At 43.9% G+C, this 22,550-nt stretch overlaps 2 protein-coding genes across 3 annotated transcripts in view; both read left to right on the forward strand.

Moving 5' to 3' along the window:
* The window catches only part of VGLL1 (vestigial like family member 1), a 9,842-nt gene extending 3,342 nt beyond the window's left edge, over positions 1–6,500 (forward strand). For both annotated transcript variants that reach the window (XM_087727409.1, XM_087727408.1), the window contains exons 4-5: positions 3,200–3,587; positions 4,589–6,500. In XM_087727409.1, the coding sequence (XP_087583535.1) occupies positions 3,200–3,587; positions 4,589–4,601 (401 nt within the window). In that variant the 3' untranslated portion in view covers positions 4,602–6,500. The remainder of the gene's footprint in view (positions 1–3,199; positions 3,588–4,588) is intronic.
* A 4,773-nt stretch (positions 6,501–11,273) lies between these two features.
* On the forward strand, positions 11,274–22,550 carry CD40LG (CD40 ligand). The gene is made up of 5 exons (XM_087727116.1): positions 11,274–11,388; positions 17,361–17,507; positions 19,466–19,499; positions 20,303–20,359; positions 21,777–22,550. The coding sequence occupies exons 1-5, from the start codon at positions 11,296–11,298 to the stop codon at positions 22,145–22,147; spliced, it is 702 nt and encodes a 233-aa protein (XP_087583242.1). The 5' UTR covers positions 11,274–11,295; the 3' UTR covers positions 22,148–22,550.

The raw sequence follows: 22,550 nt of genomic DNA on the forward strand, positions 1-22,550 counted from the left end.
CTATCTATCTATCATCGATCTATCTATCATCTATCTATCACAGTGTTTCTCAACCTTGGCCACTTGAAGATGTCTGGACTTCAATTCCCAGAATGCTGGCTGGGGAATTCTGGGAGTTGACGTCCAGACATCTTCAAGTGACCAAGGTTGAGAAGCACTGATCTATCATCTATCTATCTATCTATCTATCTATCTATCTATCTATCTATCTATCTATCTATCTATCTATCTATCTATCTATCTATCTATCATCTATATCATCTATCTACAGTATCTATCTATCTATCTATCTATCTATCTATCTATCTATCTATCTATCTATCTATCTATCTATCTATCTATCATCTATCTATCTATCTATTTCATAGATAGCAACTCATTTGACAAAGAGCCTGTGACTCCTTATTGACAATAGATGTCCTCAGGTATCACTGCATCGATGTTTAACAAAACCAGTCGGTCGCTTGAAGGACAGGGACTTAATCTGCGTTGTGACTAAGAGGGTTTTTTAATTCTTCCAGGTCTCACAGTCTTTAATATGCTTATGTGCCTGGGAAATGGAGGTCACGAAATCTGAAAAAAACATTCCTCAAACCAGTTCAGGTTATTTTGCTATCTGTGGTAAAGATGAGGTTGGCACTCAAGAGCCAAGGTGGCGCAGTGGTTAAATGCAGCACTGCAGGCTACTGCTAGATCAGCAGGTCAGCGGTTCAAATCTCACCGGCTCAGGGTTGACTCAGCCTTCCATCCTTCCGAGGTGGGTAAAATGAGGACCCAGATTGTTGGGGGCAATATGCTGACTCTCTGTAAACCGCTTAGAGAGGCCTGAAAGGCCTATGAAGCGGTATATAAGTCCACTGCTATTGCTATTGCTATTGGAGGAGACCCTTTCTTCAACACTACCCCTGTTGTAGGTTTCTCTACCAAACCTGAAAGTCAAAGAAATGTAGAAAACAGGGCAGAAAGAGACTTGGTAGTCTTTCAAGTCTGTGGATCACACTTAGAAGATCCCCACTTCCGTTCTACCTCCAACATTATCCCGGGAGCCCGTAATTCCAGTGAAGAGGTCATGTCCAGGGAGACTCCTAAACTAATTTCTGCCTTACATAAAGGTCACTTTATAAGAGATTAACCTCATTGTACCATTCATATCCATCCTTTTCTGCCCCCTTTTTGTTTCTCAACCTGCGATGAGGTAGGGTTCCTCCAAGAAGAATTAGCAATAGCAATAGCAGTTAGACTTATATACCGCTTCACAGGGCTTTCAGCCCTCTAAGCAGTTTTACAGAGTCAGCATATCACCCCCAACAATCCGGGTCCTCATTTTACTCACCTCGGAAGGCTGGAAGGCTGAGTCAACCTTTGAGCCGGTGAGATTTGAACAGCTGAACTGCAGAACTGCAGTCAGCTGAAGTAGCCTGCAGTGCTGCACTCTAACCACTGCGCCACCTCGGCTCCATTTCAGACCAAAGCATTCGGTGCCCAACTGCCTCGCAGGAAGTTGATGAATACATGTGAGCAAGTTGTTTTAAAAAAAGAAAAACTTCTTCAAGAAGGGAGACATTGAAGATTATAATCTACTTGATTTTTCTGCTGTTTTCAAGTGGGTTCCACTCTGCTTTTTATTTAGGAGGAATTTCTGGAGATTCATCTTCTAAAGTAGAGTCAAGGACAGGTGTATTGTTCTCCAAGGGTAAAGTCCTGATATCTTGTCTGATCTGGAGACCCTAACTTCTGACAAACTCCAGACCGGAAAACGCAATGTCCTACGAAAGAAACTAGCCAAGATCAACCTAACTTCATTCAAAAGTTTGTACCTACTCCCAGAAGGTCCTTTTACATGTCATTTAGTCTTTGCCATCAAACTATGGAGTTTCCTTCTCAATGATTCCCTCTTGTGCCAAGACAAGGAATTAATCCACTAAACTTAGCTGGGCTCTCACCGAAGCGGACAATTCCTTGGGCCCTAAAATCTGGTGGATGTTCATTGTTCATCAGATTTTAGTGGTGACCCACCAACCCATCCAACATCCCAAGCTCAACTCCAGCAAGCAACACCTTGAGTTGTGGTCTTCAGATGTTGTTGAACTTCCCTCCCCACAAGCCAATGCTTGGGAAGCAATCACCCCAGACCAAAGTTGCTCATTGTTGCTGGAACCAATCACATCTAGATGACTATTCTTCTGGTTATTTTCCCCCTCTCTCATAAAGAGCCTTATTTCTGTAACTTTATCCACATTTGGTATCTTGTTGCAAACTCAAGTGGATCAGCACCAGCAAAATGAAGAAAGCAACTGAAGGCAAATATTAGTTGTGCTTATCTCTTTATACCTGCCCTTCAAATTACTTTTCGCAGCACAGAATCTCCCGTTCATACATGAGTAATTTAGAGAATAAGAATCAGTAGCTAAGACGCTGAGCTTGTCGATCAGAAAGGTCGGCAGTTCGGCGGTTCGAATCCCTAGCGCCGTGTAACGGAGTGAGCCCCCGTGACTTGTCCCAGCTTCTGCCAACCTAGCAGTTTCGAAAGCACGTAAAAATGCAAGTAGAAAAATAGGAACCACCTTTGGTGGGAAGGGAACAGCGTTCCATGCACCTTCGGCATTGAGTCATGCTGGCCACATGACCACAGAGAGGTCTTTGGACAGCGCTGGCTCTTCGGCTTTGAAACGGAGAAGAGCAGTGCCTCCTAGAGTCGGGAACGACTAGCATATATGTCCGCGGGGAACTTTTACCTTCACCTTAATTTAGAGAACCAATTTGGTTAAGGCACCCGAGTAGAAAGCTGGAGATCATGAGTTCAAGTCCTGCCTTAGCCAAGAAAGCCCACTGGGTGATTTTTGAGATCAAACACAAGGAAGATTGTGAGTTCTAGTGCCTCCCTTCAGGCCTGAAAGTCAGCGGGATAACTTTGGGCCAAACACCAGGAGATGGTGTGAGTTCTAGTTCCTCCTAAGGCGTGAAAACTGGGTGAACTTGGGCCAGTCCCTCTCTCTTTACCCAACCCACCTCACAAGGTGGTTCTTGTGGGGAAATTAAGAGGAGGAAGATGTGTGTTGGATAGGTTTCCCCCCCTTGAGTTATTTGTAAAAGTAATAAAGGTGGGATACCAATAAATAAATCCATCGTTGGAAAAAGATGATACACCTCACCTTGGATCTTGAATGCATCCGCTTTGTGCTTTTTTTCCCCCCAACAGAAAACCACCAAGCTTCTCACGGGTGGGGTCTTCCACCCCACTGGAACAAGCCTTACGGCGCATCCTCCCCTTTGAATCTGTGCGCTTCGGATGGAAACCCGATTGTCTCCACGATGGATGCCTACCAGCCTTCCATTCTCCAGGGAGCTTCTCCAGCCACCGCTGAGTTCTGGCCGTCGTCTTCTGGGGGCGACCCCCGTTTGACCCCCGTTTCGAGGTACCCAGCCTCCGATCTGCATTTGGCCCAAGAGGGCATGTCGGATGAGAAGTACGGGTCCCTCCTGGGCCTTTTGGAGCAAGAGAGATGTTCTCGGCCGGTCCAAGATCTGCTCGATTCCCGATCAGCTTGTCTTAATGGTTCCTCTGGGTTGCAAAATATGAGCCAGAGGTAAGTCCGTCCAGGTTGATGTTGTGATCCTTTGGTGATTTCAAGATAGGAGGGTGGGGGGTGGAGCGGAAGGCAGATGGTGTTTTTTTTTAAATTATTTTAATTTTATCAATTTCATATATACATTCACAATTATATGATCTCATAACTGTTCTTAATAATATGTATTTATAACAATTTTTCCCTACTGTTGACAATATACTTGAAGATTGCTTTTTTAACATCCCATAGATCCATCTTATCTTACAACGGTCCTACTTCTTCTTCCCTCCCTCCCTCTTTCCTTCCCTCGTTTCTTCTCTCCTACTCCCCTTCCTTCCCTCCCTCCTTCCCCTCCCCTCCTTCCCTCCCTCCTTCCTTCCTTCCCTCCTTTCTTTTCTCCTTCTCTCCTTCCTTTCCCCCTTCCTTTCCTCCTTCCTTCCCCCCTTCCTTCTCTCCTACATTCCCTCCTTCCTTCCCTCCTTTCTTCTCTCCTTCCTTCCCTCTTTCCTTCCCTCCTTCTCTCCTACTCCCCTTCCTTCCCTCCCTCCTTCCCCTTCCCTCCTTCTCTCCTTCCCTCCTTCCTTCCTTCCCTCCTTTCTTTTCTCCTTCTCTCCTTCCTTTCCCCCTTCCTTTCCTCCTTCCTTCCCCCTTCCTTCTCTCCTACATTCCCTCCTTCCTTCCCTCCTTTCTTCTCTCCTTCCTTCCCTCCCTCCTTCCTACCCCCCTTTCTTCTCTTTCTTCTCTCCTTCCTTCCTTCCTCCTCTCCTTTCCCTTCTCTCCTTCCCCTTCCTCCCCTTTACAGAGGGTGTTTTTCAAGAGGGGAATGGTAAATATGATTTGTTTCTTCCAAGGATCATCATGTCTGCTTGGTTTTTTTAAAAAATCTCCTTTTTTTTTGTTTTTGTTTTAACGGAACCAAAAGGAACTCGAGACAGATTTATAAGAATGGGGCTATTGAAACCACACACAGCCTGTTATACTTGAAGGTGATCCCCTGTCAATCTCTTGTGTTTTCCCAGGTACCCCTGCTGATGGCCAATTTGCACTTTTTAAACAAATGGACCCACTTGCTTATTATTTTAAGACTTTCTGAGGACTTCACAGAGCTGTAATTAAGAAAAGCAGTTAAACGGTAGTGAACGCTCGCCATTTTTTCTCACCAGATTTCCCCCCCCCCACGTGCTTTTCATTTTTGGAACGGGTAGAACAGTGGTGAAATTCTTTTTTTTTTTTACCGTAGATTCTGTGGGCGTGGCTTGGTGGGCGTGGCAGGGGAAGGATACTGTAAAATCCCCATTCCCGCTCCACTCCAAGGGAAGGATCTTGTAAAATCTCTATTCCCTCCCCACTCCAAGGGAAGGATACTGCAAAATATCCATTCCTGTCCCACTCCAGGGGAAGGATCCTGTAAAATCCCCATTCCCTCCTCACTCCAGGGGAAGGATACTGCAAAATCTCCATTCCCTCCTCACTCCAGGGGAAGGATACTGTAAAATCTCCCTTCCTGTCCCACTCCAAGGGAAGGATACTGCAAAATCTCCCTTCCTGTCCCACTCCAAGGGAAGGATACTGCAAAATAACCATTCCCACCCACTCCAGGGGAAGGATACTGTAAAATCTCCCTTCCTGTCCCACTCCAGGGGAAGGATCCTGTAAAATCCCCATTCCCTCCTCACTCCAGGGGAAGGATACTGCAAAATCTCCATTCCCTCCTCACTCCAGGGGAAGGATCCTGTAAAATCTCCATTCCCTCTCCACTCCAAGGGAAGGATACTGCAAAATAACCATTCCCACCCACTCCAGGGGAAGGATACTGCAAAATCTCCATTCCCTCCTCACTCCAGGGGAAGGATCCTGTAAAATTCCCATTCCCTCCCCACTCCAAGGGAAGGATACTGCAAAATATCCATTCCCACCCACTCCAGGGGAAGGATACTGCAAAATCTTCTTTCCTACCCCACTCAGGGGCCAGCCAGAGGTAGCATTTGCCGCTTATCTGAACTACACAAAATTTCCGCTATCGGTTCTCCACAACTGGTCAGAACCTGCTGAATTTCACCCCTGGGGTAGAAGGAGATGGTCTCACATAGGCCTTCACTTTTGCATGCAGAAATCCAGTCCCACGGAAAACTCCCCGTCTCTAGCTTTCAATTCAGCTGAAAATGCCCCCCCTGACTTCCTGGGGTCTCCTCATCTTGGATCATTCATCCAGAACCTTCAGCCACTCTTTAGCCCACAAATGTTCGATCCAGGGTCGCCTGTTGCTTGTTTCCGAATCAAATCTCAGTTCAGAAACAATATAAAAATAGTTTGCAGGCTAGCAAATTGCCACATGATGGCAGCAAATCTCACAAGGTGGCCACATTCTAAGTCACACTCTCAACCAGGCCCTGGCATGGAAAGATCCATGTTCCAGATGCTAAATGATGGGCCTTCTTTGTTGTTGTTAGTTGCGAAGTCATGTCCGACCCACTGTGATCCCATGGACCACATTCCTCCAGGCCTTCCTGTCCTCTACCATCCTCTGGAGTCCATTGAAGCTCACGCTGGCTGCTTTGGTGACTCCATCCAGCCACCTCCTTCTCTCTCATTCCCTTCTTCTTCTTTTGCCCTCCATCGTTCCCAGCATGTGGCTCTTCTCCAGGGAGTCCTTCCTCCTTCTCCTTAGGTGGCCAAAGTACTTGAGATAGATGATAGATAGATAGATAGATAGATAGATAGATAGATAGATAGATAGATAGATAGATAGATAGATAGATGTTGTGAGTTGCAAAGTCATGTCCAAGCCATCATGACCCCATGGACAATGTTCCTCCAGGCCTACCTGTCCTCTACCATCCTCTGGAGTCCATTCAAGCTCACGCCGGCTGCTTCAGTGACTCCATCCAGCCTCCTCCTTCTCTGCTATCCCCTTCTTCTTCTTTTGCCCTCCATCGTTCCCAGCATGAGGCTCTTCTCCAGGGAGTCTTTCTTCCTTCTCATTAGGTAGCCAAAGTCTTTGAATTTCCTCTTCAGGATCTGGCCTTCAGAAGAGCCGTCAGGGTGGATCTCCTCTAGGACTGACCGATTGGATGGCCTTGCAGTCCAAGGGACTCAATGCAGGAGTCTCTTCCAGCACCAGAGTTCAAAGGCCTCCATTCTTTGGCTCCCTTCCTTCTCATTAGGTGGCCAAAGGCTTTGAGTTTCCTCTTCAGGATCTGGCCTTCTAAAGAGCAGTCAGGGTTGATCTCCTCTAGGACTGACCGGTTGGATGGCCTTGCAGTCCAAGGGACTCAATGCAGGAGTCTTCTTCTCCAGCACCAGAGTTCAAAGGCCTCCATTCTTTGGCACTCAGCCTTCCTTATGGTCTAACTTTCACAGCCATCCATTGCAACTGGGAACACCATTTCCTTGACTAGGCACACTTGTGTTGGCAGGGAGACGTCTCTGCTTTTTAGGATGCTGTCTAGATTTGCCATAGCTTTCCTCCCCAGGAGCAAGCCTCTTTTGATTTCTTGGCTGCCGTCTTCAAATGAAAGGGCCTCTTTAGAACTGACCTAAAACTTTGCCATTGGGAAGCTGAACTCAACGCACGAGAGACAACCCAAGGATCGTAAGAGAAACCTATGACTTTCTTCTCTCCAAAAACCATTGTTTTTGACGCACATACACACACACACAGTTGTGTGGATTCTGCTCTTGGCAACCCAAACCAAGGGTTTTGCTCATATCAAGAACCTCCTCTCCCTCCCATCACAGAGTAGGTACCGTTAGAGGAGGAAGCCAATGACGTATCCATTGAGGTCAACCTTGTCCAGACTGATCCATGGCCTCTCAAGAGAAGATTCCCCGTTACTCACCAGGTGACACTTCGACGGTTGAGTTGGGTGCAAACCTAGCCTTATTTGGATCGTTTTTCAGTCTGGAATGTGTCCTGTGAACCTGGAGAATGAGTGATCAATTAAAGCTGATGCATTTCCTGGTGAAACATTTCTGTGACTTTTCTTCTTTTTAATTAAAGAGTTTTAATAGATTTTACAAATGTGTCCCCTTCCCTCCCTCCACCCCAACCTTGTCCCTCCTCCAACCCTCCTTCCCCCCCAACCTCCCAGAGCAAAATACACGGTATACACATTTAACAATCATACACTAACATAAGCTAACTAACTTTAGCATCCTACCTCCCTCTTGTACTTTAACTACCCTTTTATTAAGCTAACTTTAGATAAATTGTTACATTCCTTGTCTAGGGTTTCCTGCCTGAGCAGAGGGTTGGACTAGAAGACCTCCAAGGTCCCTTCCAACTCTGTTATTCTGTTATTAATAAAATCATGTCCTCCCCCCAGCTCAAAAAAGCATGACAGAACTAAATCATGGAGTTTCTTGACTAGCATTGTTTCCCTCTACAAAAATGCGTAGAGATAATCTCAGCGATGGTTATGTCGCTATGGAGCAGAGCAGAGAAAAATTGAATATAAAACAAGGAAGTCTTCTTTTCGATAAATGATACCGCCTCAGTGGAAACATTTTTGGCTACCCAGAAACAACAAAAATCATGCCATCAGCACTTCAAGGTACCCTTTTGAGTTTGTTGCAATGGAATTGTTGCAACGGAAGGATGAGATACCAGAAATGTGTGTGTCAGAACATGGTTGGAGGTTAATCTCTTCGGCAATTTTGATAAACAGACTAAAAAAAAAATATGTCTTGAAAGTAGAGACTGCAGCAGCCGTGTGTCTTGGAAAGCTGATCTGGAATGGAAAAGTTGACTTGGCATTATGGGGTGTTTTTTATTTTGTCGAGTAATGAAATGACATCCTAATGAAATAACCGCCTTTGGAAGACTCGAACGAGTAGCAATGGGCGTCTTCCAAAACACGAGGCCAAAAAAAATGTCTACGGAGATTCTCCGTCATCCAACGTTGTGCTTTTTCCAGAGGGCAAATTGTGTTGTGTTTTTTTTTCCCCTCAAGGAAGAAGCTTTTTCTTAAGAAAGAATTTTTTTTTCCTTGAGAAAAGAAACATTTTCTTCTTCCTCAAGCAAAAAATAAATAAAAAAACAGCTCAGTTGCTCTTTGGGGCAAAAATGAAATGAGGGCAAAAGAAACTCCTTGTCAGATGGTCCCATGACAGGACAATCCTCTAATTAATATGATTCTGGAGGTAAAGATAAAGGCTCCCCTTGCACATATGTCCTAGTCATTCCCGACTCTAGGGGGCGGTGCTCATCTCCGTTTCAAAGCCAAAGAGCCAGCGCTGTCCAAGGACGTCTCCGTGGTCATGTGCCCGGCATGTCTAAATGCCGAAGGCGCACGGAACGTTGTTACCTTCCCACCAAAGGTGGTTCCTATTTTTCTACTTGCATTTTTTATGTGCTTACAAACTGCTAGGTTGGCAGAAGCTGGGACAAATCATGGGAGCTCAGTCCGTTACTCAGCACTAGAGATTCGAACCACCAAACTGCCGACCTTTCTCATCGACAAGCTCAGCGTCTTAGCCACTGATTCTTATTCTCTAAATTACTCATATATGAACGGGAGATTCTGTGCTGTGAAAAGTAATTTGAAGGGCAGGTATAAAGAGATAAGCACAACTAATATTTGCCTTCAGTTGCTTTCTTCATTTTGCTGGTGCTGATCCACTTGAGTTTGCAACAAGATACCAAATGTGGATAAAGTTACAGAAATAAGGCTCTTTATGAGAGAGGGGGAAAATAACCAGAAGAATAGTCATCTAGATGTGATTGGTTCCAGCAACAATGAGCAACTTTGGTCTGGGGTGATTGCTTCCCAAGCATTGGCTTGTGGGGAGGGAAGTTCAACAACATCTGAAGACCACAACTCACTCTGTTACATGGCACTTTACGTTACGCAAAGCTAGGGATTCGAACCGCTGAACTGCTGAGCTTTCCGGCAAACTCAGCGTCTTAGCCACTGAGCCAATTGCAGAGAAAAGAGAGAAAATAGGAGGGGGAATGAATGAATGAATGAATCAATCAATCAATGATTGATTTACTTTGCCAATGACCAGAAAAGACAAAGAACAAAAACAGAGTGAAACAAATAAATACAATAATATACTAATAAGTAGTAGAAAATGTAACTTTCATGCCTTTGTTACTGCATTAACACGGTGTGATAAATGTAAAACATTAATAGGCCTGTTAGAAAAAAAACCTATATATTCCCTACAAGCTTTTAGTTAAGGCATATCAAACCAAAAGTGACATTTAAAAAAAGTGTAAATATGTCCTTAACCGATTATATCTTGCTTTCGTCACAGAAACAAGAACAAAAAAATTAAGGTGCACCTTATTTATAACAATAGCAGAGACAGGAAATGCATAAATAAATAAAATACAAGCTCACTTTCCCTGTTTAGGTCTTTAGATCTTTAAAGTGTTAAGTCAGGGTTCGGGTTTTACCATCAGCCTTAAACCAACCAACAACTAAACACAATGTGAAAAAAAACTAGACCATATTATCAAAATCCTTCCCTTTCAGGGCAAAATTCTGGGATTTGTGCTTTGAACGTGGTAGGTTTTCCTGCGCCAATAAATGTTATCTTTATATTTGCCAGTGTTTTGATAACATTTTGTTGGTTTTTTTAACGTTTCGTTTGCTTTTTAAACGAAATGTCGACTGCCCCTTTCAGATACGAGAATCCAAAGTTCTTCGGTAGAGAGTGATCCTGTGGCTTCTATGTCCATCTTGAGAGCTTTTCGTGGTCCTCCTTTTTGAGAATGGATATTGTCTGTAATTATTTCTGAGTCCGGTTTAAACCAGAATCAAAACCAGGACAGAATTATCAGAGGGGGAAAGTTAGTTGGGATGCTTTAAAACTCCAAAATGGCCAACATGACTCCCAAGCGTTGATGGACACGCTTCTGTTCTTCTTCTTGTGAGTTAAAATAGAATATATTCAATTATTTTCATATCATAAGTGTTTCCGGCATTGATGAAGCTTCAGGCAAGGGTCAATGAGCTCAAGAGTTGGAGAAGGTCTCTTCTAGAAAGAGATGAGACCTCTTGGGATGGCTGTTCATCCAGAACAATCCACGGAACGCTTTTTCTCCAGAATTACAATCAAAAGGGGGGAATGGCATTAAGATCATCATTTGCCAGCTTTCCAGAGAAGTCATCTTGGACTACATAAGCTTCTCTGGATGAAATATATAGTCAGTATGTAGCAGCTGAGGGTACCATAATAAGGCTGGAATAGATGGACCTTCGGACTTACACCCAGGTGTTTCTCAATGTTCTTCTTGTCCTCTGTTCAGAGAAATGATATCTAAGGAGGCCTCTGCATTGTGATTGTGTTCCTCCTCTCTTTGAAGAAGGAAGGAGGAGGAGGAGAAGAAAGAAAGAAGGCGACAACTGTGAGAAAGAGAGCAAAGAATTCATCACAGAAGACCCCTAGGAGGGGCTTTCTGAAAGGGCCTCCAGAAATAAGGGTCAAGGGATGATTTTGTTTAATTGTTGCTATGGAAGAGGAGGGTTAACACACACACACACACACACACACACACACACACACACACACACACACACACACTTCCACTCAGAGTGTGAGATGCAGTTTGTTCCTCAGGAAGTTGTGGGCTGGCACGCACTGTGCAGAGCAAGACCCAAATTTCATGGTAGTTGCACGAGGACTTTGGGAGGTGCAGATATAGCATATGGAGGAAGCAGGGCAGCCGTATTCTCCCTCAAATATGCCACCAGCTGAACCAGCGTCAAGAGGCACCATGAAGATTCTCCTGAGCGTGATCACGATCTTTGTTATTGCTCAACTGGGCACCGTCCTCTATATTTTGCACCTTCACATCAAGCTAGACAAGGTAAGCCCGGTTTCTTGACAGAGAAGATGTCAACGTTGGGTTTCCATGGGTGGGAAGGCAACTACAGCGGACAACAGGTTGAATTCATGTAGTATCGAACGCTTATTCTGCTTTCTAATGCGGTGGTTGGCATGTTAATTGTTGGGGGGTGGAGGGAAACCAAATGTCAGTTCCCATCTAGCAATAGAAGGGTGTTTAATGATTGTAGACCGGTCCTACTCTTCCAGGTTCCACCTTAATCTCTTGAGAGTCGTGGGAACACGTGGGAAGATAGTGTCCTGTGTCTGTTGTCTTGGCTCCTGGAGGAAAGATAGGTGTAAATCTAACACATGGATGGATGGATGGATGGATGGATGGATGGATGGATGGATGGATGGATGGGTGGGTGGGTCACTCTTGATTATTCTCATTCCATTGAATGGAAGGAAGAGAAAGTGCTTTCAAAGAAGTTTCAAAGGAGAACATTTCCAGGTTGTGCTGTGAGGTTCTTAACTACAAGGAAGGGTCTACCTGAGGGGGTTGTCTTTCATCCTTTCTCCATCCCTCTCCACACACACCCCGGCTTCCCACTTATCCCTTCATTCCTAAGAGAAATTCCTTGGGAGTTTGTTCCTCCCAGAGAGCTTGTTCATTCAAGAAGGGTGGGGGCCAGCCAGGGAGGCTTCACAAGGATGGGAAGAGATGGAGTTGGAAATAGCTTCACCCCGTCTGCAGCCTCCTTGGCTTCTCCTGCTTATGTTCAATCCCAAGGGTCTGGGAGTTTCTTTTTCTTTCTTTCCTTCCTTCCTTCTTTCTCTCTCTCTCCTTCTCTACCCCCCTCTCTCCCTCTCCCCCTCTCTCTCTTCCTTTTATCAAGTAAAATATATTTAAATAATCTCTCTCTCTCTGTCTTATCAAGTAAAATATGTTTAAATCATCTTTCTCTCTCTCGCTCTCCCTCTCTTTGTTTTATCAAGTAAAATATATTTAAATCATCTTTCTCTCTCTCCTCTCTCTCTCTCTCTCTCCCTCTCTCTCTTGGTCTTATAAAATAAAAATATATTTAAATCATATATATCTCTCTCTCCTCTCTCTCTCTCCCTCTCTCTCTTGGTCTTATCAAGTTAAATATATATTTAAATCATATATACATATATATCCTCTCTCTCTCTCCCTCTCTCTCTTGGTCTTATCAAGTAAAAATATATTTAAATCATCTTTCTCTCTCTCTCTCTCTCTCTCCCTCTCCCTCTCTTCGTTTTATCGAATAAAATATATTTAAATCATCTCTCTCTCTCTCTCTCTGTCTTATCAAGTAAAATATGTTTAAATCATCTCTCCCTCCCTCCCTCTCTCTCTCGGTCTTATCAAGTAAAATATATTTAAATCGTCTTTCTCTCTCCTCCCTCTCCCTCTCTCTCTCCCTCTCCCTCTCTCTCTCTCTCCCTCTCTCTCAGTCTTATCAAATAAAAATATATTTAAATCATATATCTCTCTCTCTCCTCTCTCTCTCTCTCTCCCTCTCTCTCTTGGTCTTATCAAGTAAAATATATATTTAAATCATCTTTCTCTCTCCTCCCTCTCCCTCTCTCTCTCTCTCCCTCTCTCTCGGTCTTATCAAATAAAAATATATTTAAATCATATCTCTCTCTCTCTCCTCTCTCTCTCTCTCTCCCTCTCTCTCTTGGTCTTATCAAGTAAAATATATATTTAAATCGTCTTTCTCTCTCCTCCCTCTCTCTCTCTCTCTCTCTCTCTCTCTCTCCCTCTCTCTCGGTCTTATCAAATAAAAATATATTTAAATCATATCTCTCTCTCTCTCCTCTCTCTCTCTCTCTCCCTCTCTCTCTTGGTCTTATCAAGTAAAATATATATTTAAATCATCTTTCTCTCTCCTCCCTCTCTCTCTCTCTCTCTCTCTCTCCCTCTCTCTCGGTCTTATCAAATAAAAATATATTTAAATCATATATCTCTCTCTCTCCTCTCTCTCTCTCTCTCCCTCTCTCTCGGTCTTATCAAGTAAAATATATATTTAAATCATCTCTCTCTCTCTCCCTCCCCCCACTCTCTCCGTCTTTCTGAGGGAGGCAGAGGAGTTGCAGAGTAATGGAAACCTGGGTGATAGAAACAAACTATCATAGCCACATCCTCTGCTATCTTAGGCAGCCGAGGAAAGGATGTCCTTCAAAGACATATGCTGACAATTGAGCAATCAAATATAACTACGCAATTTGGGGCAAGCTGGATGTGCAGAGCGTTTTCGGCTGATGAACTTAACCGGTCACCAAGGAAGACTGTCGGTACTCTGATATACATCCTCCCCTGCCGACAGGGACCTTCTGGAAAGGATCCTGCCTGGTGTTGGAGTTCCAACACGGGCAATGTGCCCCTTTCCCGTTGATCAACCCTTCCATCTTGGTTTCCGTCAATCATCCGTAGGCTGTGTTAAAAACGAAAGAAAGCAAACGGTATTTGGACCAGAAATGTTGTCGTCTTCCTCAAAAAAACAGCCCAGTTGCCTTTTGCTAAAAAGCACCTATTTCCTTCCCTTCCCTTCCTTTTCTTTCCTTCTTTTCTTTTCTTTTCTTTCCTTCCTTTCCTTTCCTTTTCTTCCCTTCCTTTCCCTTCCTTTCCCTTCCTTCTTTCCTTCCCTTCCCTTCCCTTCCTTCTTTCCTTTCCTTCTTTCCTTTCCTTTCCTTCCTTCCCTTCCTTCCCCTTCCATTCCCTTTCCCTCCTTTCCTTTCCTTTTCTTCCCTTCCCTTCCTTTCCTTCTTTCCTTTCCTTTCCTTTTCTTCCCTTCCTTTCCCATCTTTTCCTTTCCTTCTTCCCTTCCCTTCCCTTCCCCTCCCTTCCTTTCCTTTCCTTTTCTTCCCTTCATTTCCTTTTCTTCCCTTCCTTTCCCTTTCTTTCCTTTCCTTCTTTCCTTCCCTTCCTTTCCTTTCCTTCTTTCCTTCCCTTCCTTTCCTTTCCTTCTTTCCTTTCCTTCTTTCCTTTCCTTCCTTCCCTTCCCTTCCCAACATTGCAACAAGATCTTGAATCCCATCAAGCAACATCTTTCTATCCCCCAGAGAAGGAATCGAAAGGTGGACAAAAATACCAGCTCTAAATATCTGTCTGACTGTGCAACCAACAATTAAAATGAATATATCGCCCGGAGACCCTGGGCAACTTACTAATTGTTTAAAACATTAAAAGAAAGAAAACCAAACAGGGACCTAAATAAAATAAGATGACCGGATGACAAATTGGGTGGGAACAAGGAAAAAACAATCAACATTCAGAGGTGGTGTCACTCATCCTGACCCCACAACTGTTTTAGGGCAACATCAATGCTTCAGAAAAGGATGAGCTACTCGGTTGAGTCATTGTCTTTCCGGCCAACCTATTTAACAATCCTTGATAGAGCAGGACTGGGGTGGGGTTCTGATGCTGTCCTAATTGTTTGGGGGCGAAATCGGGGCAGGATGAGTTCTGTTGACTTCAGTCATTCCCCCACCACCACCTTGATTCTGAGAATTGGTCCTCTTGCAACACCGAGGAACTATTTCCTCCATAGCTTTGCACGCTAATTGTCTACTCAGAATTGAGCTGGCGTCATCCTGTTAGTCTGAAACCTTACTTAGAAGAGAAGGATGCCTTGGCCATGCCTTGCCTTGACCACGAGCCAACTTGGGTTCAACCCTCCTGTTCAGCTAGGAGACCCAGGAGAGGACAATTCGATCGTGACTGGGGCTGGTTCACCGGAAACCAGCCATGTCTGTGTCATCTTCCTGATTTTCACCCTAAAGCTGCAATTCAGTTTTGACACCATGTGGGAATCTAATACAATGTGATTTCATCATCTTCTCTTGTGATATATCTGTGCGTAGCCTTTTGCAGAAACCTTCCAAATCAAGATTTGATTTTTAAAGACTAAAACAACCCAATAGATATATATATATATATATAGATAGATAGATAGATAGATAGATAGATAGATAGATAGATAGATAGATAGATATAGATATAGATATAGATATAGATATAGATATAGATATAGATATAGATATAGATATAGATATAGATATAGATATAGATATAGATATAGATATAGATATAGACATAGATAGATAGATAGATAGATGATAGATAGATAGATAGAGATAGAGATAGAGATAGATATAGATAGATAGATAGATGATAGATAGATAGATAGATAGATAGATAGATAGATAGATAGATAGATAGAGATAGATATAGATATAGATAGATAGATAGATAGATAGATAGATGATAGATAGGTAGGTAGATAGATAGATAGATAGATAGATAGATAGATAGATAGATAGATAGATAGATAGATAGATAGATAGATAGGAGTTTCTCCAGGGGCCAGGAAGTATCAGGATGTTTCCCAGCCTGTGATTTAACATCCCTTTAGGTCCTAAACTTCCTTTACTTTTTTTAAAAATTAAAAGATGGGAGTGATATGATCCATGGCGATGAGCTGCTTAGATTAAAAATTCTCCTCCTCCCCCTCCTCCTCCTCCTCCTCCCCCCTCCTCTTCCAGAAGAAACCAGACAGCCATTTGACTAGGATGATGGTATAGGATCTCCTGCTTGAGCAGTGGGTTGGACTAGAAGACCTCCATGGTCCCTTCCAACGCTTGTTATTCTGTTATTCCGTTAACCATTGGAAAAGGTGGGACTTGGTATTCAGCCAATCTAGAAAAACACCGTTTTGGAAGAAGCTGGTTGCATAAGCCAGATCTGGGGAGGAAGCAAGGGGGGGGGGGATTTGATGCTTATGCTAAAAGAGGGGTGGGGAAAAAGAAACAAGCAAGAAGATTTTTTTTAAAAAAAACCATGTTTGGAGGCAAAGAAAATGGCAAAGAGGCTGAACAGTCTTCTTGGAAGTAGCATTTGTGTTTTCACACCCTCGTTTTATCTATCTATCTATCTATCTATCTATCTATCTATCTATCTATCTATCTATCCATCCATCCACCCACCCTCCCCCACCCACCCATCCATATCCATCCATCCATCCATCCATCCATCCATCCATCCATCCATCCATCCATCCATCCATCCATCCATCCACCCACATTTACAGTATGTATGTATGTATGTATGTATGTATGTATGTATGTATGTATGTATCTATCTATCTATCTATCTATCTATCTATCTATCTATCTATCCATCTATTTATCATCTAATCATCTATCTATTTATCTGTCTATCATCTATCTATCATCTATCTATCATCTATTTATCATCTATCTAATCTATCATCTATCTATCTATCTATCTATCTATCTATCTATCTATCTATCTATCTATCTATCTATCTATTTATCATCTATCTATCTATCTATCTATCTATCTATCTATCTATCTCTATTTATCATCTATCTATCTATCTATCATCTATCTATCTATCTATCTATCTATCTATCTATCTATCTATCTATCTCATCTATCTATCCATCTATCCATCTATTTATCATCTAATCATCTATCTATTTATCTGTCTATCATCTATCTATTTATCTATCTATCTATCTATCTATCTCTATTTATCATCTATCTATCTGTCTGTCTGTCTGTCTGTCTGTCTGTCTGTCTGTCTGTCTGTCTGTTAGAACAATTACTCAGTGGAACAGCTTCCCTCCAGAAGTTGTGAATGCCCCAACACTGGAAATCTTTAAGAAGATGTTGGATAACCATTTGTCTGAAATGGTGTAGGGTTTCCTTCCTAGGCAGGGGGCTGGACTAGAAGACCTCCAGGGTCCCTTCCAACTCTGTTATTCTATTCTATTCTATATTTCGTATGGCAGAAATGTTAAATTAAGAACGTGCATCTCAGTTGCGTTCTCCGTGAGCTAAACAGGAAGCCATTTACTCCGTCTGCAAATTTCTCACTGGCGTTTCCACATGGAAACATGAAAACCTTGTGCCGATTCAACGTTGCGTCCACGGTTTTAACCTGTGATGGTTTCCCCTGATAGATGAGCAGCGATCTGACGTTACACGAAGATTACGTGTTCCTGAAACGAGTCCAGAGCTGTCGGAAACCGCAGGGGGAGGAGATGTCCTTTTTAGATTGCGCGAAGATTTCAGAAAGCTTCCGAGAACTGACGAATTCTTTCCAAAAGGTGATTGAGTTTTGTCCATCCACGAGTTTGACCTAAAAGCATCCTTGGGTTGTTTTCCTGGGTCCTTTTTCTTTGTCCTTCCCAAGCGTTGAAGCTGAATGGACAACCCTGGTCCATTCTGAAATGCTTTGGGTTCCCTGCTTGAGTGGCAGGTTGGACTAGAAGACCTCCAAGGTCCCTTCCAACTCTTGTTATTCTGTAATCACCGAAGAGAGATTCAACCTAGAACTAAGGAAAGATTTCTGACCGTGAGAACCATTAACCAGTGGGAAGGCTTGACTTCAAGAGTTATGGATGCAAGGAGAGAAGAAAGGAGGGAAGGAAGGAGGGAATGTAGGAGAGAAGGAAGGGGGGAAGGAAGGAGGAAAGGAAGGGGGAAAGGAAGGAGAGAAGGAGAAAAGAAAGGAGAGAAGGAAGGAAGGAGGGAAGGAAGGAGGGAAGGAGAGAAGGAGGGAAGGGGAAGGAGGGAGGGAAGGAGGGAAGGAAGGGGAGTAGGAGAGAAGAAACGAGGGAAGGAAAGAGGGAGGGAGGGAAGAAGAAGTAGGACCGTTGTAAGATAAGATGGATCTATGGGATGGTAAGAAAGCAATCTTCAAGTATATTGTCAACTGTAGGGAAAAATTGTTATAAATACATATTATTAATAACAGTTATGAGATCATATAATTGTGAATGTATATATGAAATTGATAAAATTAAAAATTAAAATTTAAAAAAAAGAGTTATGGATGCTCCATCACTGAAGGTTCTTAAGAATGAAAATGGACAGCCATTTGTCTAGGGTGATGGTATAGGATCTCCTGCTTGAGCAGTGGGCTGGACTAGAAGACCTCCACGGTCCCTTCCAATGCTTGTTATTCTGTTATTCCGTTAACCATTGGAAAAGGTGGGACTTGGTATTCAGCCAATCTAGAAAAATACCATTTTGGAAGAAGCTGGTTGCGTAAGCCAGATCTGGGGAGGAAGCAAGTGGGAAATAAGTTTGATGCTTATGCTAAAAGAGGGAGGGGGGAGAAAGGAACAAGCAAGAAGATTTTTAAAAAGCCATATTTGGAGGCAAAGAAAATGGCAAAGAGGCCGCAGAACCTTCTTGGAAGTAGCATATGCGTTTTCACACCCTCGTTTTAGTCACACCCAAGGATTCGTTTTGAGAGTGCACTGAGATGTACCCGTTTTCCTGTCCCAGCAGTTTCAGGGTGCGAAACCCAAATTCGTTTAAGAATAATCGATTAAACGGCAGCAGCTGCCCCAGATAATCTTTACAAACTGGAAGGTCATGACCCCCAAAGGCCCAGGCAGGAAAATAGGATGGATTAACTCCCCTCCTTTGCTCCAGGTCCAGAAATGGTTCTTTATTTCGGATTAGCTGGAAAAAAAAACCCGGCATATTTATTTATTTACAGAGGGAAAATGTCAATTCCTAAACAACAATGTTATTTATTTATAGAGGGGAAAATAGAAACGTAATTTCTAAGGTTGGATTTTCCCCCTTACCAGAGGGAGCCCCCTTGTGGAATACTGCGAAGCTGTTACCATGGCAACTCCACTTAGCTGTACAGTAGAAGCCATTTTACAGCAGTACAGTAGAAGCCATTTTAGGGCACAACAGGCTGTATCTTAACAGAACACACACACCGAGGGGTGTTAGGGGTGTCTTACCCCCACAGTGTTTTTTTTTCCCAGAGAGTAAGTCATCTGTGTAGCAAGTTTGGTTGAAATTGCTCCAGGCGTTCCAGAGTTATGCTGGAACACACATACACACACAGAGAGATTACGCTTTAATTTTATTTCATATGGAACCGAGATCATTGCTCCCTGTGCCTGTAATACTGGAGGGGAGGTCTTCAAAATGTGGAGCGTGTGAGTTTTTAATTCCTTGCATCTCAAACAGAGGGGCTTGTGTGAAATGGGCAGCTCTAGAAATCGTATCAACAAAACTGCTTCTTTTTCTTCTACAGGTTCCAGATCAAATTTTGCCAGCTATGCAAACAGGTAAGTTTCTGCAACTTTGAAAAAAATTTCTCTCCCTCCCTCTCTTTTTCTCTCCCTCCTCCCTTCCTCTTTCTCCCTCTCCCTCCCCCTCTCTCTTTCTGTATCTCTCTGTCTGTCTCTCTCTCTCTATTTCTCTCTCTCTCCCCCGCTCTCTTTTTCTCTCCCTCTTTCTTCCCCAACTCTCTCTCTTTCACACACTGTTGGTTTAAGACGCATTAACACTTCATTGACACACAAAAAGGTTTTGAAAAGGGAAAGAAAACATAAAAGTAGCACCAGAAAATTGGTTATGTATACGATTATGTTACTGGAGACATCTTGGCCTTAAAGCAATGGAGAAAATTTCTCGACATGCTAGCAACTACCTAGCTGCACAAACCTCACTTGGAAATTAGTTCATTTTCATCATGCTGTGTCATATTTCTGAATTTTTCAGCCCTTCCTTCCTTTTGGGGTTTCTACAGCCTTTTCCCCCTTTCTGGACCATCTTCCCGTCAATGAAGAGTTACCCTTATCTCTACCCCTTTCCCTGACTTGGATTGTGAGCCGCCCTGAGTCCCCTTCGGGGAAAAGGGCGGCATATAAATGCAATAAATTCAATTCAATGAAGAGTTAATGGAGCAAGGAGCTTTATTCCAGCCAATAAGTTGAAAATTAAGAGTTCGGCAGCACCTCTTCTGGCTCGTGAGAAACTTTTTCACGAATTGTGAATTAAAAGTCGGATAGCATGATACGTGGCTAACAAATTTTTATCAAAAGGCAGACGCTTTCAATGACCGCTGTTGTTGTTTTTTAAATTGCAGGTATCCCAAAGCGAGGGGCAAGCATACACTTGGCAGGTGTGAGCAGCCAGGCCAAAGGTGAGAGGTGGCATTATTTTCTGGCCATTTGGAATTGGAGAAAGAATTGCTATCAAGGCAAGAGTCAGATAAGAGGGGATTAAGAGCCGAGGTGGCGCAGTGGTTAGGGTGCAGTACTGCAGGCCACTTCAGCTGACTGCTATCTGCAGTTCAGCGGTTCTAATCTCACCGGCTCAGGGTTGACTCAGCCTTCCATCCTTCCGAGGTGGGTAAAATGGGGACCCGGATTGTTGTTGGGGGCGATATGCTGACTCTGTAAACCGCTTAGAGAGGGCTGAAAGCCCTATGAAGCGGTATATAAGTCTAACTGCTATTGCTATGTAGAGCCGAGGTGGCACAGTGGTTAAATGCAGCACTGCAGGCCACTTCAGCTGATTGCAGTTCTGCAGTTCGGCTGTTCAAATCTCACCGGCTCAAGGTTGACTCAGCCTTCCATCCTTCCGAGGTGGGTAAAATGAGGACCCGGATTGTTGTTGCGGGCGATATGCTGACTCTGTAAACCGCTTAGAGAGGGCTGAAAGCCCTATGAAGCGGTATATAAGTCTGTTATTGCTATTGCTATTGAGCACAGGCCAAGAGAGAGGAACTTGAAAAGAAAGCTCATACAACACTCTGGGTTGTTCCCATTTTGGCCCGGATTGGGCGAACCGGTAGTGGTGTCGGCAGGAGGCTCCGTGCCCGAATCAGTAGTAAAATAAATTGGCAAGCCACCATGGGTTCCAATTCATGCACCCATTGCAAATGGAACTCCGAGGCAGGTTGATTCCTTTTATTTGGAGAGATCATCTTGGCACAGCCGGGTGGGAAATCAACTCTGAGAGTTCCCGCGCTGTCCGTCTCATTAAAAAGTGAAAGTTTCCTGTTCTCTCAAACAGTAAGTTCACATCGTCCAATCTGGTTGCCGGCTGGTTGCCTGGTTACTTTTCTCCTCCTCCTCCTCCTCCGGCCACCCAGCAGTTGGAATGTCCTTGACTCGTTAGAAAACTGTTTTGTTTTGGCTACAAAACCCCGTTATCTCTGCGCGCGCGCACGCACACACACACACACACACACACACACACACACACACACACACACACAGAGCTCCTGGCTGTGTCAAGCCTGAAGCCATGTGAAGAAAAAATCCCCACAGAAAAAGCTACAGAAAAGAAAGCGGCCACCTCCAGGTCAGCTTCAGGGTTGACAGTCATCCCCCCTCAGTTGAAGAAACCCTCAACCCTCAAAGCTTTTCAAACTGGGCAGCTTTACAATGCGTGGACTTTCAACTCCCAGGATGCCCAAGTTAGCATGTAGTTGTAGCTTACCCCCCCCCCCCAAATAAAAGTGGACTTCGAGGGCATTGTTTTTTTTTTTAATCTGGTCTTACCTTATTGAGTTGACGCGGAGTTAATGAAACCTCTCCTCTTCCTCCCTACAGTCCTACACTGGAAGAATACGATCTACGCCCCGAAGGACGATGCGTTCTCCAACCAGGATGGAAAAATCACAGTTAGCAAAGACGGGCGGTATTACATTTACGCCCAAGTCACCTTCTGCAGCAAGCCAGAGCTGCATGCCCCGTTCAACGTCCGTGTCTATCTCAACCTGCCGTCGGAGACAGATCAACTGCTACTGAAGGGGGTGGGGACGTACAGCACTTCAGAGGACCTCTGTGGCCTGCAGTCCATCCACGTGGGCAGGGTTGTGGAGCTCCGGTCTGGCCATACCATCTTCGTCAACGTAACGGACCTCTCCAGGGTAGATTACGCCCATGGGCATACCTACCTGGGCCTCATTCAGCTCTCCTAGAAAAAGGTTTTGCGGCCCGCCCTGATCCCTTCCTCTGCCCTCCAACCATATTTATGAACTCTTTGGTTCCATTTCTTTTATAGATATATTTTATTTAATTTATTAATTAAAGGAGGGGAGGGCGAATGGTTCAATTCCGAAGGTTATCAAAGACAGGCGGCCCTTAATATGAGAGAGGATAGCTGTGGTTTGCTCCAACTTGGAAAGCTGAAAGTTGCCGCTTTCAAGACAGCATCTCAGGTGGCTTCCAGGACTGTCGCTGGAGGAGAAAGCGGTGCACATCTCAATCCCATGCGTGCTTTGCTAGTAGAACTCAAGGATGGACAATATCCCGGTGGGGAAGCATCTGCTGCTTCATCCTGGAGGCCCACCCCAGGTCCCAGTTACCTCCAAAGAGGACTAA

This window comes from Thamnophis sirtalis, unplaced genomic scaffold (assembly GCF_051295495.1).
Source record: "Thamnophis sirtalis isolate CommonGarterSnake01/CBP01778 unplaced genomic scaffold, rThaSir2_p1.2 scaffold_13, whole genome shotgun sequence".
NCBI classification, from domain to species: Eukaryota; Metazoa; Chordata; class Lepidosauria; order Squamata; family Natricidae; genus Thamnophis; species Thamnophis sirtalis.

What these genes read in the sequence shown, in the direction of transcription:
- CD40LG (XM_087727116.1), top strand. Translation starts at nt 11,296, where the DNA reads ATGAAGATTCTCCTGAGCGTGATCACGATCTTTGTTATTGCTCAACTG. An exon ending in TTTGCCAGCTATGCAAACAG is followed by an intron (nt 19,500 to 20,302) that starts GTAAGTTTCTGC and finishes TTTAAATTGCAG; the next exon opens with GTATCCCAAAGCGAGGGGCA. An exon ending in TGTGAGCAGCCAGGCCAAAG is followed by an intron (nt 20,360 to 21,776) that starts GTGAGAGGTGGC and finishes TCCTCCCTACAG; the next exon opens with TCCTACACTGGAAGAATACG.